At 37.5% G+C, this 16181-nt stretch overlaps 1 protein-coding gene across 6 annotated transcripts in view; it reads left to right on the forward strand.

The window, feature by feature from the left end:
* Nucleotides 1-16181, forward strand: part of NALCN (sodium leak channel, non-selective) — a 318959-nt gene that overhangs the window by 183713 nt on the left and 119065 nt on the right. For all 6 annotated transcript variants that reach the window (XM_077855055.1, XM_077855051.1, XM_077855050.1 and 3 more), the window contains one exon: nt 7247-7384. In XM_077855055.1, the coding sequence (XP_077711181.1) occupies nt 7247-7384 (138 nt within the window). The remainder of the gene's footprint in view (nt 1-7246; nt 7385-16181) is intronic.

The following is a 16181-nucleotide window of genomic DNA, read 5'->3' on the forward strand; positions in this document are numbered from 1 at the left end:
ATAAAATAAATGGGTGGTATTCTTCTCCAAGTTTTAAAATGTTTGATGTGTATCTTTTTCAAAATAAAATAAGTATCTGTTTTTACATATATTTGAACACAAAAGGTGAAAGGCATATCAAGTCAAAGGGAATTTTTATGTCCACACAGAAACCTGCATGAGAATGTTCAGAGCAGCATTACTCACAATAGTCAAAAAGTGGAAACAACACAAGCACCCATCAACTGATGAATAGATAAAATGTGGTATATCCTTACAGTGAAATATCAGTTGGTAGTAAAGTGCTGATAACACACTACAACATGGATGAACCCTGACCACAGACTGTATGACTCCATTTATAGGAGATGTGCAGAATGAGCAGATCCATAGAGACAGAAAGAATATTGGTTGCTGAAGGCTGCAGGAGGGAGGAATGGGGAGTGACTGCCAATGGGTACATAGTTTTTGAGGGAAAAGGGAAATAATGTTCTTAAATTAGATTGAGTAATGTTGTACAACTCCACAAATAAACTAAAAGCACATAATAGTAGACTTTTTTTTTTTAAGATTTGTTTATTTATTTTAGTGGGGAAGGGGCAGAGAGAGAGGAAGAGAGAGAATCTCCAACAGACTCCCCACTGAGTGAGGAACTCAACACAGGGCTCGATCTCAGGACTCTGAGATCATGACCTGAGCTGAAATCAAGAGTCAGCTGCCTAACTGATTGAGCCACCCAGCAGCCCAACACTTAATTGTACAGTTTAAATGATGAATTTTATGATATGTAAAATATATCTCAGTAAAGATATTACTTTGAAAAGTTCAAAGGAGAATATTTACCCCTTTCCTGGTTCTTCAGTCCTCCTCATTCCAGTCTCCAAAGTACTAAGAAGTTTATTTTATAGGCTTTCAATCATTTTAAGGCACACAAGAAAACATCTAGATTTGTATATTACGTATGAGATCATACTGTGTATTCTCACTATATGTTGACCAAAACTTGAGGTACTTACCCATCCTACTTTTTAAAATTATTTAATTATTTTTTTAACCTAGACTGATACCCACACATACTCAAAACCCAAAATATACATTGGGGCATCAAGTTACCAAAGGACATCCATGATATCTTTTTTAAAGGGTTATGAATTGCTTTGCAAGGCCTAGACAAAGACATAGCCTATTTATTTCAGTATAGGGTAACACTCTTGCTTTGCTTTCACCTAACTCTAATAAAAATAAATAAATAAAACAGCTAATTATCAGCCAGAAAAAAATTACACCAGTAATAACCACACAAAGGCAAGGCCACAATTTCATACCATTATCTTTGAATAGCAGCTACTTGAAAGGAGGGAGGCAAGGGGGAGAGAAAGAAAAATATCATAGAGAGAGGATGAACTCTCTAGGCTCATGCCTCAAGCCTGTTTTCCAGATGTTGAAAAGAAAATAAAATTGGAAAAGCAAATCATAAACATGTACTCATCTCCCTCAATTTAAGGAGACCGGGCCATGGGAGCATGACAGGCCTGGAAAAAAGACAATGAGAAATCCCCAAGTGTAGAAGTGACTTGTTCCAGCTGTTTTACCAGAGGCAAAATAAAATGCTAGATCTCACCATTTTATTTTTCCTAGCTAGGAAGAAAGCTTGAGAGTGAAAGCAAAATAATCCTAACTTCCAAAAATGAATTGTCTCTCACAATAAACAGAAAGTTAGCACAATGCAAGTATGCAGAGGAAAGAAGAAAACAGAAGCCAAGAGGGGACAGGTGGCCCTGGGGGCAGGGTGGTAAGGAGAGCCCCTCTTGTCCTCTCCCTCCACACGGAGAACCAAAACCAGCAGAATGAGCCTGTCTACCCTACCTTGGAGATGGCTGGAAGCACTGGTGAATCAGAGGATGCCAACACCTAGGGACTGATAGGTCTGGCAGCAATAAACATTTCTGGGACCTATCTGAATTGAAGAAATGCCTGAAATTTGATATTCCAAGCATAACTTCCCATAGCCCCAGCTAATACTTCTGTCTCTGCAAAGTATTAAGGGGGGATGAGATTCTGGGATCACTTTCTGACACTACAATAGAGAGAACAAAAGATCTAGATAAGAAAGCTAAAAATGAAGATTCTGACATCTGTGGAGCAGATCTAGAAAGCAATTAGTCCAGATTAAAACAATTGATAAGACTCCCAAAGAAAAATACCTGAGAGTAAGAATCAAATGGTTTTGGGGTAATCAAAAGCTTTAGGAAGAACAGCTATAGGGGCGGCCCAGGTGGCTCAGCAGTTTGGCGCCACCTTCAGTCCAGGGCCTGATCCTGGAGACCTGGGATCAAGTTCCGCGTCGGGCTCCCTGCATGGAGCTTGCTTCTCTCTCTGCCTGTGTCTCTGCCTCTCTCTCTCTCTCTCTCTCTCTCTCTGTCTCTCAGGAATAAATAAATAAAATCTTAAAAAAAAAAGTGAAGAACAGCTATAGGAGTGTAACAGTGGAATTTATTCCAAACAGTAGATAAAAACCAGAAGAAACTGGAAGCTATAAGAAGTAGAAGAGAGGGATCCCTGGGTGGTGCAGCGGTTTGGCGCCTGCCTTTGGCCTAGGGCGCGATCCTAGAGACCCAGGATCGATTCCCACATCGGGCTCCCAGTGCATGGAGCCTGCTTCTCTCTGCCTGTGTCTCTGCCTCTCTTTCTCTCTCTGTGACTATCATAAATAAATAAAAAATTTAAAAAAAAAAGTAGAAGAGAAAAATAGTATCTATTTCTTTTCTGAATGAAATGTGTGAAAAACAATCAGAAAATCTCAACCAAAACTAAACTAAACTGAAAATCATGTAAGAAAACAAAGATTCAAATAAACATGAAACTGAGCATGACTTCTGAGTAATTAGCAGAAAGTGAGAAAGAGAGCCACTCGATCTGGAACATTTTCCCTCTGCCATAGTGTTCATACATTGGAGCACTGGAGGAGGAAGTATGATCTGGGAACAAAACTGGATTCAACAGTGAACAATGTTTTCATAGTCTACAGATTGACTATCAATCTGTTGATTAACAATGTATTGACAAGCATGAAAGACCAATTAGGAGTGAAAAACATGCTTAGGCATACAGCTGTTGCTTATCATTCATTAAGAAACCAATCATCAAGTTTCTTTACTATGCAACATTTTAATGAGATGGTATCACCTTGATTAAATTTGAAAAGTAATATTAATCATCTTAACCAGAAATATGTGGAAACTATATAAGAAAAGATATTTGTTCAGAATCATGAATAAAAACTTAATAAATGGAAAGGTAAACATTCCTGTGAGATTGGAGAATAAGAAATATCAATTTTTCTTAGATTAATGTGATCTCAACAAATAAAACAAGATGTTTTGAGGAATTAATATTTAAAATTAATAGAGTTCTAATAAAGAGATGTTTTGAGGAATTAATATTTAAAATTAATAAAGAGTTCAAAATATTATGAAAAGCAGCTAGGAATCCTACCAGTTATTAAAATGAATGTACAATTGTTAGGCAATCTGGACATGAGATAGATTAATGGAAAAGAATAGACATTTAGAAATGGAGCTGAAATATTTTTTAAGATTTTATTCATTTATTCATGAGACTAGGAGAAAGAGAGAGAGAGAGAGAGAAAGAGAGAGAGGCAGAGACACAGGCAGAGGGAGAAGCAGGCTCCATGCAGGGAGCCCGACATGGGACTCGATCCCGGGACTCCAGGATCACGCCCTGGGCCAAAGGCAGGCACCAAACCGCAGGGCCACCCAGGGATCCCTGGAGCTGAAATTATATGAGTATTCAGTATTTAATAAAGGGGGTATTCCAAATTAGTGAAAAGATAGATTTTTTTTTCAATTATTTTGTGCTGAATCAGCTGATCACCTATTTGAAAAAATAAATTCCTTATCTCACTTCTTATACTAAAATAAATTCCAGATTTAGATGGATTTAAATAGTGACTTTTGGTTCAGCATGTTAAACATAATAAGAGAAAGAAACTAAAACTACTTCATAAAAGTATGAGTACATTTAAGTCTAATCTTCCAGTGAGAGAAGTTTTTTAATCTTAGATAAAAGAAAAAAGCATATTAGACCACAAAGAAATTAAAATTCATGTTTGCAAAAAAATACCAGAAATGGATAGAGGAATATACCTTAAATATATATGACAGATAAAAGATTAGGTTTCTTAATTTATATAGAGCTGGTGGAAACCAATAGAGAAAGGTCAACAGGATAGGAAATTGGCATTATGTAAGAATAGGTAGCTCAGAGAAAAGAGACGACTTCCTCCAGGCCTTTTTTCCTTGCCCTCTTCTCCATCATATACTTCTCTTCATTTTTATCATGATAATTACTTGCCATAATTTTCCCCAAACAGTTCTTGCCTCACCCAAAAGGGATACATTGGTACTTCTAACTTGCTCCTTGATGGCTTTACCAATAGTACTCTTATACACCACAGTTTCCATTTTGCCTTTTCCTAGAATTGGTCATTTTCATCCTTTCCTATCACTCTTGATTATAAATTTCTTAGTAGAGGAAACCATGTCTTCCTCATCTCAACTCCTGACACATCAAGCCTCCAGAAACCACTAATAATCCACGTTTAAATAAATAAGCTAAGCAGACTCCAAGGGACACACATTCTCTGGACAATATAAATATAAGTGTACTTGAGTTACAGCTCAATCTTTGGGATTTAAATTTCTGGATAAAATCTCAACAAACCTGACATAGCAGCCTTCAGGCAAGGCACAAATTAATTTTTGGCCTATAATAGAAGTATTTCATGGCGTTACCTTTCATTGGTTTATCCACATAAGCAGGTAGAAACATTCACATTGTTAACAAAGCATTGCTCTCAAATATAATTCATGGCATCTTACAACATGCACTTTCAGGTGGCTAAGCTGTGCAGAAATGAGATTTTTTTTTCTTCTGAGACTCTGAAAAGAGTAGAAAATAACCCCAGTGTTCTTGCCCACATTGCTTATCTGCCAGCAACAGGTTACAATCCCATAGTTCCACGTTCCCAAGCATTTACTGAATGTGTAATAGCTGAGTATTCATGAAAGCTAATGCAGTGGATGAAAAAAAAATTAATTTGGTTAGTGCCCAAGGCAGTTGAAAGGTACACCTGCATTTTTTTGGTCTCTAGATACTAAGAATAAATGTTGGATTTAATCACAAGATTGCCTGTCATTTTGGGGGAAAGAATCCATGTTAGGTAAAATTCCCTTTATACTGGTGGGTGTTCTGATCTTCCCCTATTGCTGTTGAGCCTTTAGGATTTACACACACTTTGACACTGGTGACATCTTCATTGAAGAAAATACAGCAGTTTGATATTTTTATATGAATTGTCTTTGGAACTTGTCTTTGGATGTAATACATATTAGAAAAAAAACACAGAAAAAAATAATTGCCATCAATGATAAGTGCTGGCATACTTATGAAGTTAAATGATGTGTTGCAAAATCTTCTGAAGCATTTTTAGGATGAGTTAGAGCTAATATTCTCTTAGGCATCCTGGCAACGAAAGCATTATATTGTCCTTGGCAATGCTGAGTTCAAGCATCAATAACAGCCTACTTCGTACTTTCATGAACAAAACACATTGTAGGGTAATGGGATTATAGAAAAATTAACTCAAAGAGATGTTAAGTGTTTCTGACAAAGACAAAAGATAAGTGGAAAACCTAGCACAAGAATCATTTAACAATTAATTGCTCCTTTGTTCAAATGGGCCCACTATGCGCTAGGCATTTAACGTTGTACTTCCAAAACAGTTCATTTAAATGCCCCTAGCAAAGCTAACTGCTAAGAGAGTTTACTGTGTGGGGTGCAGCCTGGAAAGCAGTGGTTTCAAGACCTTACTGCAGATAGAATGCAATACTTGGAAAAGGACTTACTTCAGAATCATAATGACTCAGTGCTACCTGTCAGTGTACACATTAGTAGAGTGACTTTGGCCTGATCACCTTATCATCTCTAAGCCTCATTTTCCTTATCTTCAAAAATAAAAGAGTCAGAGTAGATTGTCTGTAGTGTGCATTTGTCTCTAAAATTCTATCAGTGTAACAGGGCTCTTATCTTGGGTTCTATCCATTTCGTATTATCCTTGACCTTATTTCTTGGAATCTGAGAGTCCAATTTACATCTTCATTGTACTAAGGCCTATAAAGACATTTTCAGAGAGTCACTAGATTCCAGTTGTCACTTTCTTCAGACATCATCATCGTAATAAATTCTCATTAAGGAACATATAATGACCACTAATGTATGCACGAATCAAAGCTATACATCCCCATATTTAATAAGAAAAATGTGTAAGAATGGAACTAACCAAAGATCTTGGCAGAGAAAGTATGAGTCTTTTAGCTTGGCTGGATTTTGTTGGCATGCTCTGTATGTATTTATTTACTTACTTACTTACTTACTTACTTACTTACTTACGTCTTGGCCCCTTTCATGGTCTTGACTCTGTGCCTTGAAAATAAAACAGAAAAAATTATGAAAAACATGTTTAGAAATCTTTCTTTCTTGGGGTGCCTGGGTGGCTCTGTTCCTTAAGGCCCCCACTCTTGATTTCAGCTCAGGTCATGATCTCAGGGTCATGAGATCAAGCCCCAAGTCCTGCTTGCTCTGGGCACAGAGGCTGCTTCAGATTCTCTCTCTGCCTCTCCCTGTGCCCCCCTCTCTCTCTATTAAAAAAAGAAAAGAAATATTTCTTTCTTAAAGAGTCTAGTGTTTTTAATATAACTGAAATAATTTGATAGATGGGTACTATAAAAGTAATATTAAGGCTATTATTCTCATATGCCTTTAGACAGTCAAATGGAATTCACTATAAAAATAAGTTGCACTTAGCAGCAAAATAAAAATACAGTTATCTGTTGGAAATGTTAAATCGTTAGCTTGCTTAGAGGAAAGAAAAAAAAAGAAAGTCAAATAAAAAAGGTCCTCATGTTTTTTTTTAATTTACTTAGTAGTATTTACCCACCCACAAGGCTAATGTTAATTCGGGGTGATTATTTTAGTTTTCCACACTGAAAAGTTAGATATCAGACTTTTAGGATCTTTAGTTCTCAGCTCTTTCCCATCTGTTGAATTAAGGCTGTTCTTCCCCAAGAGTCAGATAAAGATCAATAATATTGAGATCAGAGTCCTCCAACATTACATACTAGTTTTAAACTGGATGCACATGCACGCCTGAGCTGGTGTTTCACACTTCCCTTGTCTTCCTCCCCAGGCATTTATGTCCATGTTCCAGATCCTCACCCAGGAAGGATGGGTAGACGTGATGGACCAAACCTTGAATGCTGTGGGACACATGTGGGCACCTGTGGTGGCCATCTATTTCATTTTGTACCATCTCTTTGCCACTCTGGTGAGTTTAGCACTTATTTTCAATTCTATCTTAAAACCATAATGGGGTGAGCATCAGCCGGTTTCTGTGGCCTAGTTTCCATTTCAGAGCAAGAACGGGAGAACCCATATAGAGTCTGGCCAGATGAGGTCCCTGCCAATCTCAACTCCTATGAATCAAGCTCCTTGAGGAACTAGATTTCAGATATAAGGAAGGTGGCTCTGTCAGATGTCTGCATAGGAGAAAACAAGTCAAGACAAAATGGAAACACATTTGTGTACCTGTTTAACTATCTCTAAGCATTTCCCACTCTAGATAATCTAAGGATCCAGCCGGACTACATTATTATTATTGCTGCTGTTATTATTATTGATCATGTAGAGACACATTCTTTAGTGTCACCACTTCCTTTTCCAAACTGAGACTAAACTGAAGACAAAGTGCTCCCAGGGCACAGTTAGAAGTCAGCTCAGTGTTTTGGGGCTTGTGGCTGAAAGAAGCACGTGGGAAAAAATTAAAACTCAGAGCTACAATTATCAGAAAAAGCATCATGAAAATGAAATATCAAAACCCTGGAAAAATTGACTTCTGTCACACGTGTGGATATTTTCTTTTCCATGCATTTGTATTAAACAGAAAGAAAAACAGTGTGAAATGTGCTCTTGACATATGAAGGGATGTAATCCTCAAGTCTTTCCAATGGCAAAAGCATATCTCCTTTACAATAAATGTGTGTGTGGTGTGTTTAAGAAGCAGACTTAAGGGCTATTATATTAAAAGTTCCAACATAAGAATTCAAAATGTTACCCTGTATCAGAGAGACATGAAATTGAAAAAAACAAAAACCTGCTGTTCTTCATTGAAAAGCAAAATGTTTTATAATTTTATTCCTAGTATTTGAAACAACCAAGGTAGTAATGTTCCCACTTTACAGATAATGAAACTGAGGCTCAGAGGAGTTAAGAAATCTGCCCAATGCCATGTGGAGTGTAAATGCTAGAGCCAGAATGTTCATAATCTTTCTGGTCTTATAGCCTGTGGGCCATTCAGCTAAGTTGCTGTTTCCTTAGATTGTGAAGTCTAGTACTATTGCTGAAAATTGTCTTCATGGAGTCAAACCTCTGGCCAAGAGTCAATGAAATAAAACAGATTACAAATGAGCATTAAGGGCTCTTCCAATTCTAAATATGAATTAAATAAGTGCTTCATAAACTAGATGTGTTTGAGGTTGCGTTTGCTATAGGCAGAGCCTTTCTTTCAAAACTGAGATTCATCGTCAAGAAGTATATGGGGATGCATTGTAATGTGGTGCAAAGTTTTAGAGTCAAGCAGTAGAATCACCTGGAAGTAGTAGTTTTGGCATTTTTTTACATGGAATGACTTTTAAAATATGCACAAAAGGAAAGAACATTCAACAGAGGGAATGGAGGCCCAGCTTCCAGAGCCAGATCTGCCTGCGCTGTGTGACACGTGGCCCCCAAGGGCTTTGCCTCCTCCCTTCCAGAACCTTTAAGTCTATGTCATTCATTCATTCATTCATTCATTCACTCATTTGTGAACTCAACTAATGTTTACTAAGCATCTACTATGTGTTTAAGTTCCTTTAAAACTATGGAATAGCTTAACTACTGATCATGGGTTAAAGGTAAAATAGATTTAAATGAAATCATCTATGTATGGTTATAACCTATCTAATTATGTTTCTATTAAAACAGTATACTTGTTTGCTAATCCTCATGGCCGAAAAGAATCCACATAGATTTGATCCTTTAGTGAGTCTCACACAAAATGAAAGTGAGAAGGAAAATGATTCAGGCTAGTAAACTGTTTACTAAAGCAATTTTTTTTTTCAGGAGAACTTCTACAGAGATCACTAATATGATGAAATAAAATATCAAATTTGGTACTTTGACTTCTTGGGCAGTCTAAATTTTCCTTATAGGGCCAAAAACATGGAATACTGAAGCACTTCCAAGGACCCCCAGGGGCTCACCTGCACACCTAGGAATCCGCAGAGCACATCTGGAAACCCCATATGTAATTGTGCCTTTCATTCTACTGATTCAAGTATCTGCCCAAAAAAATTATTGTAATTTTTTCACCATGATTTTCAAAGAGTGGTTCTAAGTTAAAACTTATAATTTTTTTTAAAAGATTTCACTTATTTATTCATGAGAGACACAAAAAGAGAGAGAGGCAGAGACACAGGCAGAGGGAAAAGCAGGCTCCATGCAGGGAGCCTGACATGGGACTCAATTCCAGGTCTCCAGGATCAGGCCCTGGGCTGAAGGTGGCGCTAAACCGCTGAGTACCCGGGCTGCCCAAAAACTTACAAATTGAAATAATTTCTTCTGTTATTCATAGTCTTTTCCAAATCTGTAAAGCAACAAGTGCACTTTGGTAAATAAGGAGGAGCATAGCTGTGGTGTTCAAAGTCTGGAGTCAGCCTCTAGCTCTGCTGGTCACGAGATGTGTGACTTTGGAAGATTCAGACAACTTCTCTTACCTCTCTGTCGGGTTGTATCTGAAAATGAGGATAATAATGCCTCACATGCCTATTTTCCAAGATTGCCATCTACATGTGAGCTGTATTTTTGAGGATGTATTAGCCGTGGAATGTGAGGATGATCACAGCTCTCCCCAACACTGAGTTTAAATAAGATGGTGTGTGCATTTAAAGGCATACATTAATAAATGTCAAAATTTTACTATGTTAATTTAGATGCTTTTAATTTCTAGAAACAAAGGATTATTGATCAGTTTAAACTGTCAATGATGCCCCTTCCTGGACCAAGGCCTTCGCTGCCTTAATCTTTCCTTCTTTCCCGACACCCTTTCTCCCAGACAACGATTAGGGTGCATTTGGTCTGAAGCTACCAGTTTTAAGTATTTTACTGAATTTAACATGCTATCAACTATAGGAAGATTTCTTTTGTTTGACATTAAGAAAAAACAACAAATAACCAGACACATAGATGAGAAGTTGCATACCAGTTTCAGAGTTGTTAAAATTTGAAAATGAATGTCTTAAAATCAATGAAGTGCATTAGTTTCCCACATATTTATGTATCCATCCAACACATATAGTGCTTTAAGTTTAAGATTATGATCGACAAACATTTTATACCATTAGCTTTTAAGATTCATATTAATTTTCTAGTTTGAGAAGCTCTGCTCCAGTGCCCTGATGGTAATCCCTGGGGGAGATGTCCTTGTACACTTCTTTCGCTGCTATGACCACATACCATTCTGAGGCCAATTTATATGTGATCATTGTTTCCTTCCCTCAGATCATTAGTAGCAGCCATTTTCAGAATAAATGGTATCAAACTCTACATACATTCTCAGCTAAGTTTATGACCAAATACTGTTTTTTTATCTTTATTTTTTTAATTTTTATTTATTTATGATAGTCACAGAGAGAGAAAGAGAGAGAGAAAGGCAGAGACATAGGCAGAGGGAGAAGCAGGCTCCCATGCACCGGGAGCCCAATGTGGGATTCGATCCCAGGTCTCCAGGATCGCACCCTGGGCCAAAGGCAGGCGCCAAACTGCTGCACCACCCAGGGATCCCACGACCAAATACTGTTTTTGAAATCTTTTTATCTTAAGACACATAAAATTCATTTGGTCTTTAGTACATATAGCCATGAATATATAGAATATGACCAACTATGCCATATTTGTTCATTGGGCCTTCTTAGTGGATACTTAGGTTGTCCTCCAATGTTTTGCTCTCATAATGTTGCAACAAATATGTTTGTTGTAACTTGTGTCCACTTGTGTGAGAGTTTCTCTAGGATATAGGCCAGAAAGTAGAATTCAGGATCCTGGATCCGGTCCAGATGGCTCTGTGGCATGGGTCTGCAAGCCCATATATCAAATCTGGCCCGCAAGCTTTATATATATATATATATATCCTGTGAGCAAGAGATGGTTTGCACGCTTTTAAATTACTATGTATGTATGCACAGAATTTCATCAGTGTTGCCTCTTGGCCGTCAAAGCCTAAAATATTTACTGTCTGGATCTTATATCCCTATCCTAGTTCTTTGCATGAGCTGCACTAATTCACCTTCTCAAGTGCAACACTTGAGAATCCCTGTGTTCTTACATTCTCACTTATAGTTGATATCGTTAGACTTAAGATTTTGACAGTCTGATGAGTAGGACGGTAGTATCACTTGTCCTTATACTTGCATTTTTGAATTTCAATCATTATTAATAAGGGAGCACTTCTTCATAAGTTTACTGGCCATCTTTGTGACTCACCCAATTGTATTGTAGGCTTTACCTATTTTCCCAATATCCTCTGGGTAGTAATCCCATGACTACTATAGGTGTTACAAATCTCCTCCCTTAGGCAGCATTTTGCTATTTCAGTGTGTCTGTGAGGGCTTTTGACATTATATTTTGATGTGGTCAAAATGATGAGTTTTTCAGTTACGTTCAGTATTTGTTCTGGATTCATGCTTAAGAAATTATTTCCCACCCTGAGGTAGTAAAAATGTTCTCCTCTGTCTTTCCCTAACTGTTTTAAATTTCTACCTTTCACCATTAGGTCTTTAAGGAATCATAACATACTATTTGTATGTAGTGTGAGACAGATAGAATACACTGTTGCACTAAAACTCAAGTTGGTTTTTCTTAACCAGATTTATGTGAAATTTTTTTAAGTTTTGAGATACTTAGTTGGGTTCACCAATTGTGATAACCAAAGCCAAAAGGTCAACTACACAGATTTTTTAATTTATAAGTGATTTTTTTTAATGAGAACTAATTCAGTGAAAGAAAATGTTCAACATAACTAAATTAAATCTGATATTTCCACCTCTATACTATACTGCCCAAAAAGTCTTTGGACTGAGGTCACTTCCCAGTACCCTGGAAATTTTGCTTTAAGCATAATCAGCAGTTGCTGTGTTTTTCCTGACATCTTCCAAACCACATTCACTATCCTGAGCTGATCAAGTTAGCTCAATCTGATTCAACCCAGTTTTCCTGAGTCTCAACTGCCGTATCTAAGTACTAACCTACAACCTGGCCAGATTAGGCAAGAGCTTAATCCCTGCCCTTTCTGAGCCTACAACCAATACAGAAATAGGACTAGTAAACACAAACCAACCAACCAACCAACAAATAAAACCTATCATTCAAAACCAAATGATGCAAGTGTTAAAAGGCTACGGATTGCTGTGTGATCAGTGCCCACATAGTAAACTTCTGATTCTCACTCATCCAGTCCTACCTGCTCTGAAATAGTTAAAATACTGATGGTAAAAGATCTGGAGACCGTTTGTGGATTGACATATAAATATGTGGATGGAGGCCCTAGGCCTGCGAGACATATGCATCACATTCTCTTAAAAATTGAACACTAGGGGCAGCTAGGTGGCTCAGTTGGTTGAGTGTCTGCCTTCGGCTCAGGCCATGATCTCAGGCGCCTGGGATTGAGCCCAGCACTGGCTCCCTGCTCAGTGAGGAGTCTGCTTCTCCCTCTCCCTCTACCTGCTGCTTCCCCTGCTTGTGCTCTATCTCTGTCAAATAAATAAATAAAATCTAAAACAAAACAAAACTGAACACTTAAAAGTTAAAATCTCTGTTCCATAAGCCTGTCTTTAGGCTTGAACTTAATTAAAATGAGCATTTTTCTTATATTGTATGCTTCTTTTTGCAAAATACTACAAAGCATTCTAAGCCAAAGAAAGAAAAAAGAAAAACAGTCCACATGAATATACAAGCTCTGCTTTGTTTTTATCCATGCTGGCCCAGTGGTGCCGCACAACCCAGGGAGCTCCTGATTTAGTCTTTTCAAGGACAGGCATATGCCAAGCAGCAAAACAAGAGAAAAAAAAAAAAAAAAACATGTTTGGCTGCAGTTTGTTCTGGAATAAAAAACAGCGGGCTATTCCATCGCCCCCTGGGGGCACCAATTTGTCAGCCCACAATGAAAATCAAGCTTAAGTGTATAGCAAATGCATATTCATAACCATTATCTATTGTCTCTTTAAAATATCTCCCTCATCCGCCAGGTACGTATTGTGTATTTCAGTCCTGATTGCAGTTTGCAGAGTGTTTGTGAAATTCGTCTTTTCCCCCACTTTGCCTATGATTAGGGGATAAGGACTATGGAAGACTTACTTATCCAGTTGAAAGACTCTATTTTTTTCCCTCAGTGTTTTTCCCTTTATTATTGTTTCAAAGGAAAGCCCTGTGATGTGAATACTGAAAGAGTGAAAATGTAATTAACCGTTCATTGTGGATAGTCTTTTTGTTACCTTTGAAGTGCTTGAATTAACACAGCAATCTCTTGATTTTGCTTCTGTGGTGACAGATTTCTGAGAATAGTCATATTTTGCTGACAAAAAATGGGCACTCCAAAGTGTAAATTAAATAACTTGATTTTATAGAATTCATTTAAAAGTGCATCTGTGTTGAACATACCCCGTTTTACATTGCTCTGATTACATTTGACTTTTTGTTGACCTGTGTAAAAAGTGAGATTGTTTCCAACTACAGCTCACAAGACAACTTAGGATAGTGTGATTTTAAATGGTAAGAAGGAAAAAGAAAAACCGGATTACAGGGTGTTGACCACAGATGCCTGCTGTGCTTCTATTGTTTGCTTGAAAATAATTTTTATGAAGGAAGTATTAATAAAGTTCACTGTAGAGAGAGATGAAACTAAAGGTGACATTTCAGCTAATGGGCTGTCGTTAAGCTGTATCATAAGGAAAAAAAAAGTAGTAAAAGTAAACTTTAAAGAAGTGGGAAGGGAAAGGGGAAGATGCATAAGACAAGGAGATGACTGTATGCAGAGTTAGAGAGAATGCAAAACAGAGGTAGAGGTTCTCAGCCAAGAAAACCCAGTCTAAAATGGTAAGGTCACCCTCTTTCAATCAAAATAAACTGTGACTTTCATCAGCCTGAATCATGCTGACCCAAAAGTTGAGTGTTAGGTAGAGAGGATGAGAAGCCTGGTGAGCAGAATAGTTATTTCACAACCAAACTGGAGGGATTAATGAAACTAGGAACACACCTGCTTCTGCATTGTGTAATTTAACAAACTGTGCTGAAATGTATTCTGGGTAAAAAGAAGGAAGACAGGGGATCCCTGGATGGCTTAGCGGTTTGGCGCCTGCCTTTGGCCCAGGGCGCAGTCCTGGAGTCCTGGGATTGAGGCCCACATCAGGCTCCCTGCATGAATAAATAAATAAAATCTATCTATCATGAATAAATAAATAAAATCTTTTTTTAAAAAAAAGAAGGAAGACAGATTGTCTATAGCTGAATGTATAAAACTTTAAAAATAGCAAATACCTAGCAAACCCTTAGTTCAAGAGAATCTGGCTTTTTCAGTAGAGTCTAAGGAATGAGAGGAGCAGTCAGAAGGAAAGAGCAGTCATAAGATTTTGTGGTGGCCAAATACCGACACTGGGGCAGGAGCCATATAGAACCTGGAAATGGATGCTTTGAAATTCACTCAGCTAGAAGGTCAGAATACCACCAATATATTGATATGTCATTCATAAAAATTCTAGGAACAAGATTTGCCAGGCTTCCAGAGACTTAATATGTGCCATTTCCCCCACTAAATTCATTGTCAATACTAAAAATATCTTGAGAATGAACATTATAATCTGAGCAAAGTAGAAGAATTAGACACCTGTGATATTTTAATCATTATTCTACAGTTTTTCTTTGAAACTGGTGATTCACTATGTATCAATATTGCTCATAAAATAAGAAAGTAGTTGTATTACATCACTATTATGGTGGTAGAACTATCTGCAAAATGGTAGAACAAATACTTGTGTTGCATATTAATATAATGGAATGTTATAGACCTATTAAAAGTGGCTGGTAGCCAAAGCATAAATATATATGAACTTCTTTTTTAAGACATTGCAGAAAAAAAAATTAAGGCATTGCAGAAATTAAATACCACTGCATTGAAAGTCTATATGTGCCTTAACAAAGCTCAAGAGGAAATGAAGGGCTATACCATTAGCCTCTTTCCCCCCTGAAAATGCACCATTTAAAAAATTGTGATGTAGTATTCTGTGCCACATTATAAATTCAAGTATTATGTAAATCTAAATTTTAAAAAAATAAATAAAGCAGAGCAAGTTGACTGCATAATTTAGAATTGGCCAAGTGTAAAGGTAAAAAGAGTGTTTTATGGAAATGATGAAGCTCTTATGACTCAGTGTGGTGAGTCCCTATAGAAAGTATTTATTATATCAATCACATTTTAATATAAACCTGTGAATCACATGTAATGGCTGTGATAAACCTTGTGGTACATGTACCACCTGTAAATAAACACTGGAAGTAAGATTCAGGAGTCAATGTAATGGGATCAGAATATTCATGACCATTATTTCAGCTTTCTATAAAAACAGAACCAACAAATGCAAAAAAAAAAAATCGAAGGAATCGGAGAACAGTTCTTGCTTTCAGAACTAAGACTCGTCCCCCAGTTCTATGACTTCTGGGGGAGAAGTGGCCAACACCCAGACCAGCACGCACCCTCTGCCCAATATGCACAGCACTAGGTCTGTAGGAAAAGAATGTCTCATTGACACTGTAAATTAAGTAAGACAGGAGTGGACCTGTCAGCCTCCCTTCACTTCTGTTTCTTCATCACAGTGGTTACTGCCACCTTATTAGAGTCTGTGAAAGAACTACAAAGTAATTCTCACCTCTTCTCAATCGCAGCAGCTAATCCTGCCTCTCCTGCACCCCCTATTTCCATTCCAAATAGGCAAAGACCCAGACCTGGTTCACCTCTCACTCTGAGTGCTAAGTCGCCGCTG

This window comes from Canis aureus, chromosome 17 (genome assembly GCF_053574225.1).
Source record: "Canis aureus isolate CA01 chromosome 17, VMU_Caureus_v.1.0, whole genome shotgun sequence".
NCBI lineage: Eukaryota > Metazoa > Chordata > Mammalia > Carnivora > Canidae > Canis > Canis aureus.